The 15,849-nt window shown below is 47.1% G+C and overlaps 1 protein-coding gene across 1 annotated transcript in view; it reads left to right on the top strand.

Annotated features, from left to right (window-relative positions):
- Positions 1 to 15,849, top strand: part of LOC143295662 (nidogen-1-like) — an 85,813-nt gene that overhangs the window by 34,190 nt on the left and 35,774 nt on the right. The window contains exons 8-12 of the mRNA XM_076607277.1: positions 460 to 669; positions 2,569 to 2,784; positions 4,574 to 4,696; positions 13,579 to 13,701; positions 15,714 to 15,845. Of these exons, the coding sequence (XP_076463392.1) occupies positions 460 to 669; positions 2,569 to 2,784; positions 4,574 to 4,696; positions 13,579 to 13,701; positions 15,714 to 15,845 (804 nt within the window). The remainder of the gene's footprint in view (positions 1 to 459; positions 670 to 2,568; positions 2,785 to 4,573; positions 4,697 to 13,578; positions 13,702 to 15,713; positions 15,846 to 15,849) is intronic.

The raw sequence follows: 15,849 nt of genomic DNA, 5'->3' as shown, positions 1-15,849 counted from the left end.
TTCCTGGGGTCACGGTGACATGACGACGGTGAGTTTCCTGGGGTCATGGTGACATGACGACAGTGAGTTTCCTGGGGTCAACAGCAGTGTGTGCTGCCAGTGTGATGAGCACCACTCGTAACCACGTAGGGCGCTTTCTTGCACATGCACTTCTGTTTTTTTACATTTTTTACTCTGAAAATTGACAGCTACCATTTATGCACCACTGAATAGCTGTCAGATTTGGCTGAAAACATTGATTTTTCAAACACATTTTTGAAGCTGTTCATGGTACTCATTGCCTAAACATGCTGTTTGTGAATTCAGCGAGAGATCAGAGGTAGATCATAAGCACCTTGTGTAATTCGAAATCGTCTCTAGATTTTTTAACACTCTATAGAAACTCACTTGATTTACAGAGTGTAAGTCTGTGGCTAAAGTTTGATGACTGAAACCTAACCTGCTGTGCCTGTTTGCCAGGTGGCGTCTTTAACCGGACAGCGGTGGTGAATTACCAGCGTGGTAACCGAACCGTGCACTCTATGCGCATCACTCAGCGCTTCTTTGGCCAGGACGCCCTGAACAACCTGAGGATGGACACTCACCTGGAGGGAGACCTGCCCGACATCACCGCAGGGTCAAAGGTCACCATCGATGACTACGTCGAAAACTACAAGAGAGTCGGACGAGGTGGGTGTTTGTGGTGTGTTTGTGTGTGTGTGTGTGTGTGTGTGTGTGTATTTCTCCTTGTGTGTGTGTTTCCTTTGCTGAGGCACCATGGAAGAGGTGGTTAGTCATTGGACATGTGATTCAGCGATCACCAGTGTTCAGGGTTCGAGGCCAAGTTTTGGCACGTTGTGGTGTCCTTGGGAAAGGCCCTTTGCTCTAATTTTCCTCACATTTCTTTCCTCCCTCAAGGCCAGAGGACTAAGCCTGTCGGGTTACGCTGCTGGTCAGGCATCTGCTTAGCAGATGAGGTGTGGCAAATATGGACTTGTCCGAACACTGTGATTCCTCCTTGAGTAACGGCACTGAACTTCCTCACGCCAATCAGGTTTGAATGGGTACATGAACCAGGTTTGAATGGGTATGTCAACCAGGTTTGAATGGGTACGTCAACCAGGTTTGAATGGGTACATGAACCAGGTTTGTTTGAATGGGTACATGAACCAGGTTTGAATGGGTACATGAACCAGGTTTGAGTGGGTACATGAACCAGGTTTGAATGGGTACATCAACCAGGTTTGAATGGGTACGTCAACCAGGTTTGAATGGGTACATGAACCAGGTTTGAGTGGGTACATGAACCAGGTTTGAATGGGTACATCAACCAGGTTTGAATGGGTACGTCAACCAGGTACATGACTGGTTGGGGAAGGTTGAAACAGCAGAAAGAGAAGGTTGGCGCATGCCTTCATTTGCTGTGCCGTAGACACAGTGGATGTGAATTTGCTGCCCTTGGGCCATAAAAGGCTGTCAGGACCTCCTCTGCTGTCAACAGGACATGATTTAATTCATATGTCTGCCCACCATGCTGCATCTGAAATTGATTTTTTTAAAATTTCTCACAGTTTAAGCATCCAAGCAAGTTTTATGTCATATATTACTGTCAGTTCATTACAAAGTTTGGTTGTTTTTTCTGACAATACAAGATCCTTAAATGTCGATGATCTGGAAGTGACAGACAGGTATTTTGACATCTTTCAGACCTGACAAAGGCAGGTGGATCCATTCTGGTCTTGTTTATTTTTCTCTCCCGCAAAAGTCCTATCATGGACATCTACTAAACAAGTATTATCCATGATAAGTAAAGATGCTGAATGAAAATACTGCTAGTGAACAATGTATTATTTATTAGAATGTGATTATGCAAGTACCTCAGTGGTGTTTGTATACTTGTACAATTATTAAGCAATGTGCTATGAAGAAATGAAATGCTACTGCCAAACAATGTATTATGAGATTGTGATTAAGTAAGCACCTCATAGGTGTTTGTAAGTACAGTTATTAAGCAGTGTACTCAAGAGATCACAGGTATGTCAGTGCCTCACAGGTGTGTGTAAGTACAGTTATTAAGCAATGTACTCAGAGATCACAGGTATGTCAGTGCCCCACAGGTGTGCATAAGTACAGTTATTAAGCAATGTACTCAGAGATCACAGGTATGTCAGTGCCCCACAGGTGTGTGTAAGTACAGTTATTAAGCAATGTACTCAGAGATCACAGGTATGTCAGTGCCCCACAGGTGTGTGTAAGTACAGTTATTAAGCAATGTACTCAGAGATCACAGGTATGTCAGTGCCCCACAGGTGTGTGTAAGTACAGTTATTAAGCAATGTACTCAGAGATCACAGGTATGTCAGTGCCCCACAGGTGTGTGTAAGTACAGTTATTTCACAATGTACTCTGAGGTCACAGGTTTGTCAGTGCCTCGTAGGTGTGTGTAAGTACAGTTATTAAGCAATGTACTCAGAGATCACAGGTAGTTCAGTGCCCCACAGGTGTGTGTAAGTACAGTTATTTCACAGTGTACTCAGAGATCACAGGTAGGTGGGTGCCTCATTGGTGTGTGTGTGTGTGCGGCGGCAGGCCTGGTGAAGTCTTTCTCTGTGCGCACCTACCGTGTGAACGACGTGGCCTTCCGCTACACGTGGGACCAGACGCTGACCTTTGAGGAGTGTGAGGCGGACCCGAACCCCAACACCCACACCATGAGGCTGGCAGTCTCCCGCAACTTTGTGCGTCACAGTGAGAATGACCAGGTGGTGCGTTACGCCATGTCCAACAAGGTGTCCGTCCTGACAGGTGAGTGTGTTACCTTGCACTGGGCAGGGGTGGATTGATTGGAACCGAGTAGCAAAGAACTGTGCTGTGTTGGTGTGTGTGTGTGTGTGTGTGTGTGTGTGTGTGTGTGTGTGTGTGTGTGTGTATCAGTGTGTATATCATAGAATGCACAGTATGACAAATGAACAAACATTGTCTTAAAAGTGTGGTCTTTATTTTTGTGTCAAGGATTTCATGTCATAATACAGCTTGATTTTATTGTGCATTCTGTTCATCATGTGGCACTTTGCATCATGTTTGTGTGTTATATATCCCATGATGTTGTGTATGCAAGTGCCTACATTTATGTTTGATTTTTCTTCGGACATTTAAAAAAATTATTTTAATGAGAGCCTGTCCACAGTATGTTCCTGCCCCGAATTGGTGTGAACGAGGCAAATTAATCTGTGACCCATAATTGGTGTGAACGAGGCAAATTAATCTGTGGCCCAGACGGGCGCAATAGCCGAGTGGTTAAAGCGTTGGACTTTCAGTCTGAGGGTCCCAGGTTTGAATCCCGGTGACGGCGCCTGGTGGGTAAAGGGTGGAGATTTTTACAATCTCCCAGGTCAACATATGTTCAGACCTGCTTAGTGCCTGAACCCCCTTCGTGTGTAAACGCATGCAGAAGATCTAATACGCATGTTAAAGATCCTGTAATCAATGTCAGCGTTCGGTGGGTTATGGAAACAAGAACATACCCAGCATGCACACCCCCGAAAGCGGAGTATGGCTGCCTACATGGCGGGGTAAAAACGGTCATGCACGTAAAAGCCCACTCGTATACATGTAAGTGAACGTGGGAATTGCAGCCCATGAATGCAGAAGAAGAAGAAGAATCTGTGGCCCATATTCTATGCAAGCATATCCATATCAGAATTGTATGTGCATACATATGCTTTGGCCAGATGCTGGCTGCAGGAAATGTAAATTGCAGACACTGCAGCGCTGCCCTTTGGATTGTCATCTGCATCAGATAACATGTGGAGGTAGTCTTGAGTCTGGTTCGGTTTAATTCAGAATTGTGACGTTAGGAGTGAAGTTTAAATGTGTGGATTTGCTCAAGACCTGAACAGACCGTAATTGTTTTGCCAAGTGTAAATCACTACATGACATTACTGGCATGCCTTACATTGGTGAGATGGAACATGACATTACTGACATGCCTTACATTGGTGAGATGGAACATGACATTACTGACATGCCTTACATTGGTGAGATGGAACATGACATTACTGACATGCCTTACATTGGTGAGATGGAACATGACATTACTGCCACACACTGCACACCCATCAAAACAGATCCACACACCCAGCACCACTGTCAGGAAGAGATGGGAGAAACTCTGGTGCCACCAGCTGCAGACCAACTATCCTGACGGACTGAGTGTGTTTGACTAAAACATGGGATGGTGCCTTGATGTCTCATTGTCTTTTCTGCACTGACCTCAGTGTGTGGAGCTTATGGTGTGGGTGTGCAACAGACAGACCTGTGAATAAACATATGGATATGGTTGAGAGCACTGAGAGAGAGGGAGAGAGAGGGAGTAGTATACATCACATAAGAACATGTCATTCTTCATATGTCATTTTTCACATTATGTCATTCATCCTTGAAAAAGGTCTATGGACCAAAATTTTATGTATATTTTTTTAACGGATTATTGTGTCATGTTGTGGGGTTTGCTTTGTGTTTTTCGTTTGTTGCTGTTCAAAGCTGGTGTAAATCACTTGAGTAAAGTGACATTGACCTGAACTGGTGCGTGCAGGAAGTGACCCCTGTGTCGATGCCACCCACACGTGTCACGAGCATGCTGACTGTGTGCCGTCGGATCAGTCATTCCGCTGTGTGTGCCGCGCCGGTTTCCAGGGCAGTGGCATGGACTGTCAGGGTGAGACAACTCTCTCCTGGCCTGTCTGTCTCCCTGTTTCACTGCTTGTCACTGCTGACACATTTCTGACCAGCTACAACCTGCTGTACTGCTGACACATTTCTGACCAGCTACAACCTGCTGTACTGCTGACACATTTCTGACCAGCTACAACCTGTTGTACTGCTGACACATTTCTGACCAGCTACAACCTGCTGTACTGCTGACACATTTCTGACCAGCTACAACCTGCTGTACTGCTGACACATTTCTGACCAGCTACAACCTGCTGTACTGCTGACACATTTCTGACCAGCTACAACCTGCTGTACTGCTGCTGACACATTTCTGACCAGCTACAACCTGCTGTACTGCTGACACATTTCTGACCAGCTACAACCAGCTGTACTGCTGACACATTTCTGACCAGCTACAACCTGCTGTACTGCTGACACATTTCTGACCAGCTACAACCTGCTTTACTGCTGACACATTTCTGACCAGCTACAACCTGCTGTACTGCTGACACATTTCTGACCAGCTACAACCAGCTGTACTGCTGCTGACACCTTTCTGACCAGCTACAACCTGCTGTACTGCTGACACATTTCTGACCAGCTACAACCTGCTGTACTGCTGACACATTTCTGACCAGCTATAACCTGCTGTACTGCTGACACATTTCTGACCAGCTACAACCAGCTGTACTGCTGACACATTTCTGACCAGCTACAACCTGCTGTACTGCTGCTGACACATTTCTGACCAGCTACAACCTGCTGTACTGCTGCTGACACATTTCTGACCAGCTACAACCAGCTGTACTGCTGACACATTTCTGACCAGCTACAACCTGCTGTACTGCTGACACATTTCTGACCAGCTACAACCTGCTGTACTGCTGCTGACACATTTCTGACCAGCTACAACCTGTTGTACTGCTGACACATTTCTGACCAGCTACAACCTGTTGTACTGCTGCTGACACATTTCTGACCAGCTACAACCTGTTGTACTGCTGCTGACACATTTCTGACCAGCTACAACCTGCTGTACTGCTGACACATTTCTGACCAGCTACCACCTGCTGTACTGCTGCTGACACATTTCTGACCAGCTACAACCTGCTGTACTGCTGCTGACACATTTCTGACCAGCTACAACCTGCTGTACTGCTGACACATTTCTGACCAGCTACAACCTGCTGTACTGCTGACACATTTCTGACCAGCTACCACCTGCTGTACTGCTGCTGACACATTTCTGACCAGCTACAACCTGCTGTACTGCTGCTGACACATTTCTGACCAGCTACAACCTGCTTTACTGCTGACACATTTCTGACCAGCTACAACCTGCTGTACTGCTGACACATTCTGACCAGCTACAACCTGCTGTACTGCTGACACATTTCTGACCCCTGTAACGACTGCCGCCTTGTCGCGGTGCAGGGGCTTGCGTGCCCTGACAACCCCCGGAGCTATGCCGGCGGGAGTTTTACTCCTGGCAGGTTCAACCAAGCCGGACAGGTCCGCGTGGGGTAGGGGCCAGACTAACTGGCAGTCAGTCCCCTGTGCTCACAGGGTAGGTCTTTAGGCCATGAGCTAAGGGCGGGGTAACCCCTACAGAAACCTAGAGGGCTGAAGACAGCGGTACTGGGCCAGCGCGCGCCTTCTAACAAACCACAGTGCCATGCAAATACGCACAAGAGACAGAGTTGGACAGATCATGTGAAACCGATGGCGCTCGCCCACTGAGGTCCCTCCAGGGTGGTGCAGTGCCGGGCTCCGCGCCTCAACGGAGTCCGCCCTCAGCGACTGGAGGTCACCCTCGTCCGTCTTGGCACGCCAGGAGACGGCGGAGGAATGCGACTAGCAGCACATCAACTTCATCCAAGAAGCGTCAACCTTTCATGGTTATGCATTGGAATGCAGAAGGAGTCATGAACAAAAAAACGGAGCTAGAACACCTCCTGCATGAGAAAAACATCAACATCTGCTGCATTCAAGAAACCCACCTGCAAAGCGGAAAAGCATTCAAAGTCAGAGGCTATCAGTGCTTCAGGTCGGACAGAGCAGAAAGACGCAAAGGTGGTATCCTGACCCTTGTTAGGAACAACATACACTCCTGCGAATCAGCCGTCCACATGGAGAATGCCGAGTACCAAACGATTAGGGCCAAACTGAATGACACAGAGTTGCACATCCTGAACTTCTACTGCCCCGACGACCGTCCACTGTCCCTCGACACCATAGAGGTCCCAGACGCAAGTTTTCTTGCTGTGGGTGACTTCAACAGCCACTCCCAGAGCTGGGGTTACGACCATATGGACCGCCGAGGTGAAGAAGTGGAAGACTGGCAAGACGACCATCATCTCCTTCTCATCAACTCCCCAAGCGACACCCCAACCTTCTATTCCAGACGATGGCGCTCCACCACTACCCCTGACCTTGCCTTTTGCACTGACGACCTCCACGGAGACGTTAGCAGAAAAGTAGGGGATCAGCTGGGAGGCAGCGATCACAGGCCAGTGTTCATCACTATCAACAGGAACACCACCAACACTCCAGTGCCCCCACGCTGGAATTACAAGAAGGCCAAATGGGGTCTCTTCAGACACCGCACCAATGCTCTTACCAGGGACATCCACGTCCACGGCAGAGACATCAATAACATTGTCAGAGAGCTGAACGGCTGCATCCTTCAAGCAGCCCAAGAATGTATTCCACGTGGAGCTCGCAAAGACTACAAACCCTACTGGTCAAACCAGCTTCAAGAACTTCAGGACGAGATGACAGAAGCCAGACAGGAAGCAGAAAGAAATCCATCAGATGAGAACCACCTGCGACTTCAGCAGACGAAAGCCAAATTCCTCAAGGCAAAAGTACAAGCGAGACGCCAGAGCTGGAGAGAGAAGACAGCGGCGCTGAACCTTGAGAAAGATGGAAGGAAGCTGTGGAAAGTTGTAGGTCAACTCAATGATGAAGGCAGCAGAGCTCAAACAACTACGCTGGAGAAGAACGGAGAGTTACTGACAGGACGACGCGCAGCCAACCGCTTTGCTGACAATTACGCAGAGGAGAGCAATGTACCTGTCAGCCCTCTCCAAACAAGAGAAGCAAGAAGGGAACAGAGAGAACGGACCCACAACACCGATGTGAAACTCATGAAGCAGCCCCTCACTCTTTACGAGCTTCAGACAGCTCTGAGGAAACTAAAAACCAGGAAATCCCCAGGGCCAGATGGGATCACTAACGAGATGTTGAAGCACCTCGGCAACACCGCCGTCCTGAAACTTCTGGAGGTTTACAACCACAGCTGGGAAACTGGGACCTTGGCTCAAGTCTGGCGAGAAGCCATCATGATTCCTATCCTTAAGAAAGGAAAGGACAAGAAGAAGGCGGCCAGCTACAGACCAATCAGCCTGACCAGCTACGTTGTGAAGACCCTAGAAAGGATGGTGAACCAGCGCCTGCTTTGGTATCTCGAGACTGAAAACATCCTGGTTTCTGAACAGGCAGGCTTTCGTCAGTTTCACAGCACAGAGGACCAAGCTACCTACCTCGCACAAGAAATAGAAGATGCGTTCCAGGAGCAGAAGGTAGTTCTTGCTGCCTGGATTGATCTGCAAAAGGCCTTTGATAAAGTCTGGACTGACGGCCTCCTCGTGAAGCTGCAGAGATGTGGGGTCGCAGGGAACATGCTGCGCTGGATCAGATCCTATCTCCACAACCGCAGGGCAAGGGTCACAGTTGACGGACACAAAGGCAAGAAAGTACTGCTGCGACATGGAGTTCCACAGGGAGGAGTCCTCTCCCCTTCCCTCTTCTTGATCTTCATCAATGACCTCATTGAAACACTTCCCAAAGGTATCCATGCTACACTCTACGCTGATGACCTAGTGATGTGGTGTAAGGAGGAACATGCCACTACCGCCACCTACAGAATGCAGCTAGCAGCAGACCGCTTAGCAGCATGGGCAGAGGAGTGGTGTGTAGCCATCAACAAAGAAAAGTCCTCTACAACACTCTTCACACTGTCACCAAAACAAAAACCAGGAACCATCAAACTGGACGACACACCCCTGAGAAGTGACGAGGAGGCTACCTATCTTGGTGTCACCTTCGACAAGAGACAAACCTGGAAGCCACACATCAAACGTGCTGAAGCAAAAGCCAGACGCAAGTTGGCCATCATGCGAAAGCTAGCCGGAACCAGCTGGGGAGCAAACGAAACGATACTCAAGCGCGTCTACCAGGGAACCGTCAGGCCCCACCTTGAGTACGGCTCAACAGCCTGGTCTACTGCAGCGAAGACCCACCAGCAGTCTCTGGATAGGGTCCAAAATCAAGCCCTACGCATCATCACCGGATCCATGCGATCCACACCAATCAAGGCCATGGAGGAGGTTACTGCCATACAACCCCTTGCACAAAGGAGAGACGCCAAAATCATGGTCCAAGCAGAAAAGTTCCAGTGCCTGCCTGATCATCCGATGAAGAAGAGGATGAACGGACTGACAAAGAACCGCCTCAAGCGCAGTAGCTTTATCCATGAAAGCAAGAGACTTGCCAGGGCGCACCGGGATGGTGTGCCTCCATCGACGCTTCCACTGAGTCCCAACGACCTGCCGCAGCCATGGAATGAAGACTCCACAAGTTTTCATATCTCAACATCAGTCCCTCAGGTCGCTCCAGGAGACTCTCAGGATGACACGGCCAAACGCACTCTGACACAAGCCATGATTGCTGAAAGGTACCCTGAAGAATCCTGGATTCACGTGTACACAGATGGCTCTGCAACCAACGCTGTTGCTGACGGAGGAGCAGGAGTGTACATGAAGTCTCCTGAGCACCACACATCCACAGCAAGGATACCCACAGGAAAGTACTGTTCAAACTACGCAGCTGAGGTTCAGGCGCTCATACAGGCCGCTTCAATGGTTCACGACTCGGAGAGCGAATGCCCACAAGTTGTCTTTCTGACAGATGCGTTGTCTGTCCTGGAAGCCCTTGCAAGAGATAAACTTCCTCGTCTCAAGGAGAAACTACAAGAAGTTTCCCAGCAACGACGAGTAGTGCTGCAATGGGTTCCAGCCCACTGCGGAATTCCAGGCAACGAAATTGCGGACCAGCTCGCCAAACTCGGAGCGAAAGAAAGACAACCAAACAACAGTGTTAGCTTCGCTGAAAAGAAGACCCTCGTGAAGGCAGCACTACGACCACAAGCCACAAGGGATGCATATCACGAGCTTGAACGCTGGCAGCAGGTAGCAATTATGCGCTTACGCACAGGACACTGCCGCCTTAACGCGCACATGTTCAAGAAGCTGAAGCTGGCACCATCACAGACCTGTCCCTGTGGTCTTGAAGACCAAACACCAGAACATGTTCTGCAGACTTGTCCCCTCCACCAGGGACTGAGAGACACCGTGTGGCCAGAAGCGACCCCACTACGCACCAAGCTCTACGGCTGCAGACAAGACCTGGAAGCCACGACGACATTTGTCTCGCAGGCCAGCCTGACTCTGTGACAAGTGCGACCGAAAAGAAGAAGAAGAAGACACATTTCTGACCAGCTACAACCTGCTGTACTGCTGACACATTTCTGACCAGCTACAACCTGCTGTACTGCTGACACATTTCTGACCAGCTACAACCTGCTGTACTGCTGACACATTTCTGACCAGCTACAGCCTGCTGTACTGCTGCTGACACATTTCTGACCAGCTACAACCTGCTGTAGTGCTGACACATTTCTGACCAGCTACAACCTGCTGTACTGCTGCTGACACATTTCTGGACAGCTACAACCTGCTGTACTGCTGCTGACACATTTCTGACCAGCTACAACCTGCTGTAGTGCTGACACATTTCTGACCAGCTACAACCTGCTGTAGTGCTGACACATTTCTGACCAGCTACAACCTGCTGTACTGCTGACACATTTCTGACCAGCTACAACCTGCTGTACTGCTGCTGACACATTTCTGGCCAGCTACAACCTGCTGTACTGCTGCTGACACATTTCTGACCAGCTACAACCTGCTGTACTGCTGACACATTTCTGACCAGCTACAACCTGCTGTACTGCTGACACATTTCTGACCAGCTACAACCTGCTTTACTGCTGACACATTTCTGACCAGCTACAACCTGCTGTACTGCTTCTGACACATTTCTGACCAGCTACAACCTGCTGTACTGCTTCTGACACATTTCTGACCAGCTACAACCTGCTGTACTGCTTCTGACACATTTCTGACCAGCTACAACCTGCTGTACTGCTTCTGACACATTTCTGACCAGCTACAACCTGCTGTACTGCTTCTGACACATTTCTGACCAGCTACAACCTGCTGTACTGCTTCTGACACATTTCTGACCAGCTACAACCTGCTGTAGTGCTGACACATTTCTGACCAGCTACAACCTGCTGTACTGCTGACACATTTCTGACCAGCTACAACCTGCTGTACTGCTGACACATTTCTGACCAGCTACAACCAGCTGCACAGCTTCTGACACATTTCTGACCAGCTACAACCTGCTGTACTGCTGCTGACACATTTCTGACCAGCTACAACCTGCTGTACTGCTGCTGACACATTTCTGACCAGCTACAACCTGCTGTACTGCTGCTGACACATTTCTGGCCAGCTACAGCCTGCTGTACTGCTGCTGACACATTTCTGACCAGCTACAACCTGCTGTACTGCTGCTGACACATTTCTGACCAGCTACAACCTGCTGTAGTGCTGACACATTTCTGACCAGCTACAACCTGCTGTAGTGCTGACACATTTCTGACCAGCTACAACCTGCTGTACTGCTGACACATTTCTGACCAGCTACAACCTGCTGTACTGCTGACACATTTCTGACCAGCTACAACCAGCTGTACTGCTGACACATTTCTGACCAGCTACAACCTGTTGTACTGCTGACACATTTCTGACCAGCTACAACCTGCTGTACTGCTGCTGACACATTTCTGACCAGCTACAACCTGCTGTAGTGCTGACACATTTCTGACCAGCTACAACCTGCTGTACTGCTTCTGACACATTTCTGACCAGCTACAACCTGCTGTACTGCTTCTGACACATTTCTGACCAGCTACAACCTGCTGTACTGCTGCTGACACATTTCTGACCAGCTACAACCTGCTGTACTGCTGACACATTTCTGACCAGCTACAACCTGTTGTACTGCTGACACATTTCTGACCAGCTACAACCTGCTGTAGTGCTGACACATTTTCTGACCAGCTACAACCTGCTGTAGTGCTAACAGATTTCTGACCAGCTACAACCTGCTGTACTGCTGACACATTTCTGACCAGCTTCAACCAGCTGTACTGCTGACACATTTCTGACCAGCTACAACCTGCTGTACTGCTGCTGACACATTTCTGACCAGCTACAACCTGCTGTAGTGCTGACACATTTCTGACCAGCTACAACCTGTTGTACTGCTGACACATTTCTGACCAGCTACAACCTGCTGTACTGCTGCTGACACATTTCTGACCAGCTACAACCTGCTGTAGTGCTGACACATTTCTGACCAGCTACAACCTGCTGTAGTGCTGACACATTTCTGACCAGCTACAACCTGCTGTAGTGCTGACACATTTCTGACCAGCTACAACCTGCTGTAGTGCTGACACATTTCTGACCAGCTACAACCTGCTGTACTGCTGACACATTTCTGACCAGCTACAACCTGCTGTACTGCTGCTGACACATTTCTGACCAGCTACAACCTGCTGAGTTGCTGCCCCTGTGACACAACGAGGCACTATGATTTACAGTTATCATGACGGCAGTCACCACTGTCAGTATTAGCACCATTGCCATTTTGCAAAATCAATTACACCACTGAAAAACACACAAGAAGTATTTCTTGGACTTACAATTCATGCCACAATTCATGCTGCATTGATAATTTGATTTCATCAGATTTCAGCAGTTAAAGGGTTAAGTCTTTAATATTCATTTCTCCTCTTTTGATGGCATTATTCTTTGCATGTTAAGAGTCTTTAACTGGACACTGATGTTTGAAGATCTGTTATTGATGGTGGGTTGCCCCTTGTGTTGCAGATATTGATGAATGTGTCACAGATGGTGGGTTGCCCTTTTTGTTGCAGATATTGATGAATGTGTCACAGATGGTGAGTTACCCATTGTGTTGCAGATATTGATGAATGTGTCACTGATGGTGGGTTGCCCCTTTTGTTGCAGATATTGATGAATGTGTCACTGATGGTGGGTTGCCCCTTGTGTTGCAGATATTGATGAATGTGTCATTGATGGTGGGTTGCCCCTTGTGTTGCAGATATTGATGAATGTGTCACTGATGGTGGGTTGCCCTTTTTGTTGCAGATATTGATGAATGTGTCATTGATGGTGGGTTGCCCCTTGTGTTGCAGATATTGATGAATGTGTCACTGATTGTGGGTTGCCCATTGTGTTGCAGATATTGATGAATGTGTCACAGATGGTGGGTTGCCCCTTGTGTTGCAGATATTGATGAATGTGTCACTGATGGTGGGTTGCCCTTTTTGTTGCAGATATTGATGAATGTGTCACAGATGGTGAGTTACCCATTGTGTTGCAGATATTGATGAATGTGTCACTGATGGTGAGTTACCCATTGTGTTGCAGATATTGATGAATGTGTCATTGATGGTGGGTTGCCCATTGTGTTGCAGATATTGATGAATGTGTCACAGATGGTGGGTTGCCCATTGTGTTGCAGATATTGATGAATGTGTCATTGATGGTGGGTTGCCCCTTGTGTTGCAGATATTGATGAATGTGTCACTGATGGTGGGTTGCCCATTGTGTTGCAGATATTGATGAATGTGTCACTGATGGTGGGTTGCCGATTGTGTTGCAGATATTGATGAATGTGCAATGGACCTTGATGTGTGTGATCAGAACGCCCGCTGCTTTAATGTGTATGGCTCCTTCCAGTGTCAGTGTCTGCCAGGCTATCGGGGAGACGGTCGTGTTTGTACTCGTAAGTATCTCTTTGACCTGTGTGTGTGTGTGACCTTTGTGTGGGCGTGTTTAAGCGTGTGTTTGTATTTGTGTGTGTGTGTGTGTGTGTGTGTGTGTGTGTGTTCATTCTTTAGTTTAGCGTCTTTTCACCATCAGTGATATTAGACTATTAAAATAAAATAAGATAAAATACATTTTAAAAAGAGGGGTGCGGGGAGGGGTGGAGGGGGGAGGGAGGGGCGGAGGGGGGTGTGGGGGGGGCCAGGGGGGTGGGGAGAGGGAAGAGGAAAACAAAAAAGGTAGAAAACTACAAAAAAAAAATGCGTAATGAACATGCAATTACATTTAACAGTAACAATTCAATAATGCTAATGCTAATCAGAAACCATTAACACAATTCTGAAGTACATTAAAGGAATGTAGAAATAGGGCTATGAACTAGTGCCTGTGAAAGTTCGACCATAAGAACCTTGTCAGAAATAACTTTCCAAAAATCATCTGCAGAATAGTTATTTCTTTGAAATACTTGGGCAAGAAGGTACGTAACTGCTGACAGTGTAACAAACAATGATGCAAGTTGAACTGCTTACCACAGATGCATGTAATGTTTTTACTATACTTTGTTTTCAGTGCATCAAGTTATATACGGAAGAAAGCAGAGGTTATTAATTTGGTATAGCAAGCTGATAGATTTGGTATCTTTTCTTTAATAACATTCTCGGGGAATAATGTCTCTGTATGTTTTAAAAGCTTTTCCTTCCATCGGTTATGAAATCGACCCGATGCTGATTTTTCTAACAAAATGTATGCCTCTTTTACAGAAAGATGCACATGTATTTTTGTCGATTTTTTCTGAATCTTGTGCACCTCTTTCAGCTGCCTTATCAACAGTTTCATTGCCACGAATGTCCACATGAGAATGCACCTGACAAGAACTGACCTCAGTCCCTTTAATCCTCAAACAATGTACCAAATGATTTGCCTCAATAACTAAGTCAGGTCTTGTTTCAAGGCTAAATAATTCTTGAGCATTAAGTACTGATTTGGAATCAACAAAGAATGCTATTTTCGAGAAAACTATATTGATGGCTCACTAAGTAGTTCAGAGCTTGTTTTATAGCATTTAGCTCAGCCGTGAATATGGAAAGATGTTTTCCAATAAAGTAAGATTTTTCAACTTTAAACTTTAAAGTGTGTGTGTGTGTGTGTGTGTGTGTGTGAGAGAGAGAGAGAGAGAGAGAGAGAGAGAGTGTATGTGTGTGTTTCTTATTCTTTATCTTTTTAGGTCTGTCTCTCTGTGCCTGTTTATCTCACTTATTTCCCCCTTTCAGACCTTCAGAAATAGATTGGTGAATGGTGTGTTTTTGATCCAGTACTATTTTCTGTAATGACAAATGAACTTTGAACACATGTGAGCCATATAAAAATGCCTGTTTTTAAAATGGCCTGTTTTACAATTTTGATATTTCATATTTGGGGGTTGGTTTTTTGTTGTTGTTTTTAGAACCAAATGATTATGATCATAATTTTATATTTCATGCTTGCTTGATGATCTGCACTCCATGAAAATGCGCAGAACCCAAATCTGTACATTACAATGATACGGTCTTTTGTTCAGGTGAGCAGTATTCTTGCCTTGACTTGTCAAGCACAGTGAAAACTGTTAAAAGATGAAAATGTGTCATTTGTTCAACAGCAGCAGTGCACACTTTTGAAAGAGAAACTTGCTTTGTCTAGGTGAACAGCAGCAGTGCACACTGTTGAAAGAGAAACTTGCTTTGTCTAGGTGAACAGCAGCAGTGCACACTGTTGAAAGAGAAACTTGCTTTGTCTAGGTGACCAGCAGCAGTGCACACTTTTGAAAGAGAAACTTGCTTTGTCTAGGTGAACAGCAGCAGTGCACACTGTTGAAAGAGAAACTTGCTTTGTCTAGGTGAACAGCAGCAGTGCACACTGTTGAAAGAGAAACTTGCTTTGTCTAGGTGAACAGCAGCAGTGCACACTGTTGAAAGAGAAACTTGCTTTGTCTAGGTGACCAGCCGCAGTGCAGTGGCCAGTACTGTGGGGAGAATGCTCGCTGTGTGTTCAACAGTGAACTGGGGCGGCCTCAGTGTGAATGTAACACTGGTTTCCGTGGTGATGGCGTGACCTGCGTATCCGTTCGTAA

This window comes from Babylonia areolata, chromosome 21 (assembly GCF_041734735.1).
Source record: "Babylonia areolata isolate BAREFJ2019XMU chromosome 21, ASM4173473v1, whole genome shotgun sequence".
NCBI classification, from domain to species: Eukaryota; Metazoa; Mollusca; class Gastropoda; order Neogastropoda; family Buccinidae; genus Babylonia; species Babylonia areolata.
Note: the sequence above shows the minus strand (reverse complement) of the source record. Positions and strands in the feature narration are given on the sequence as shown.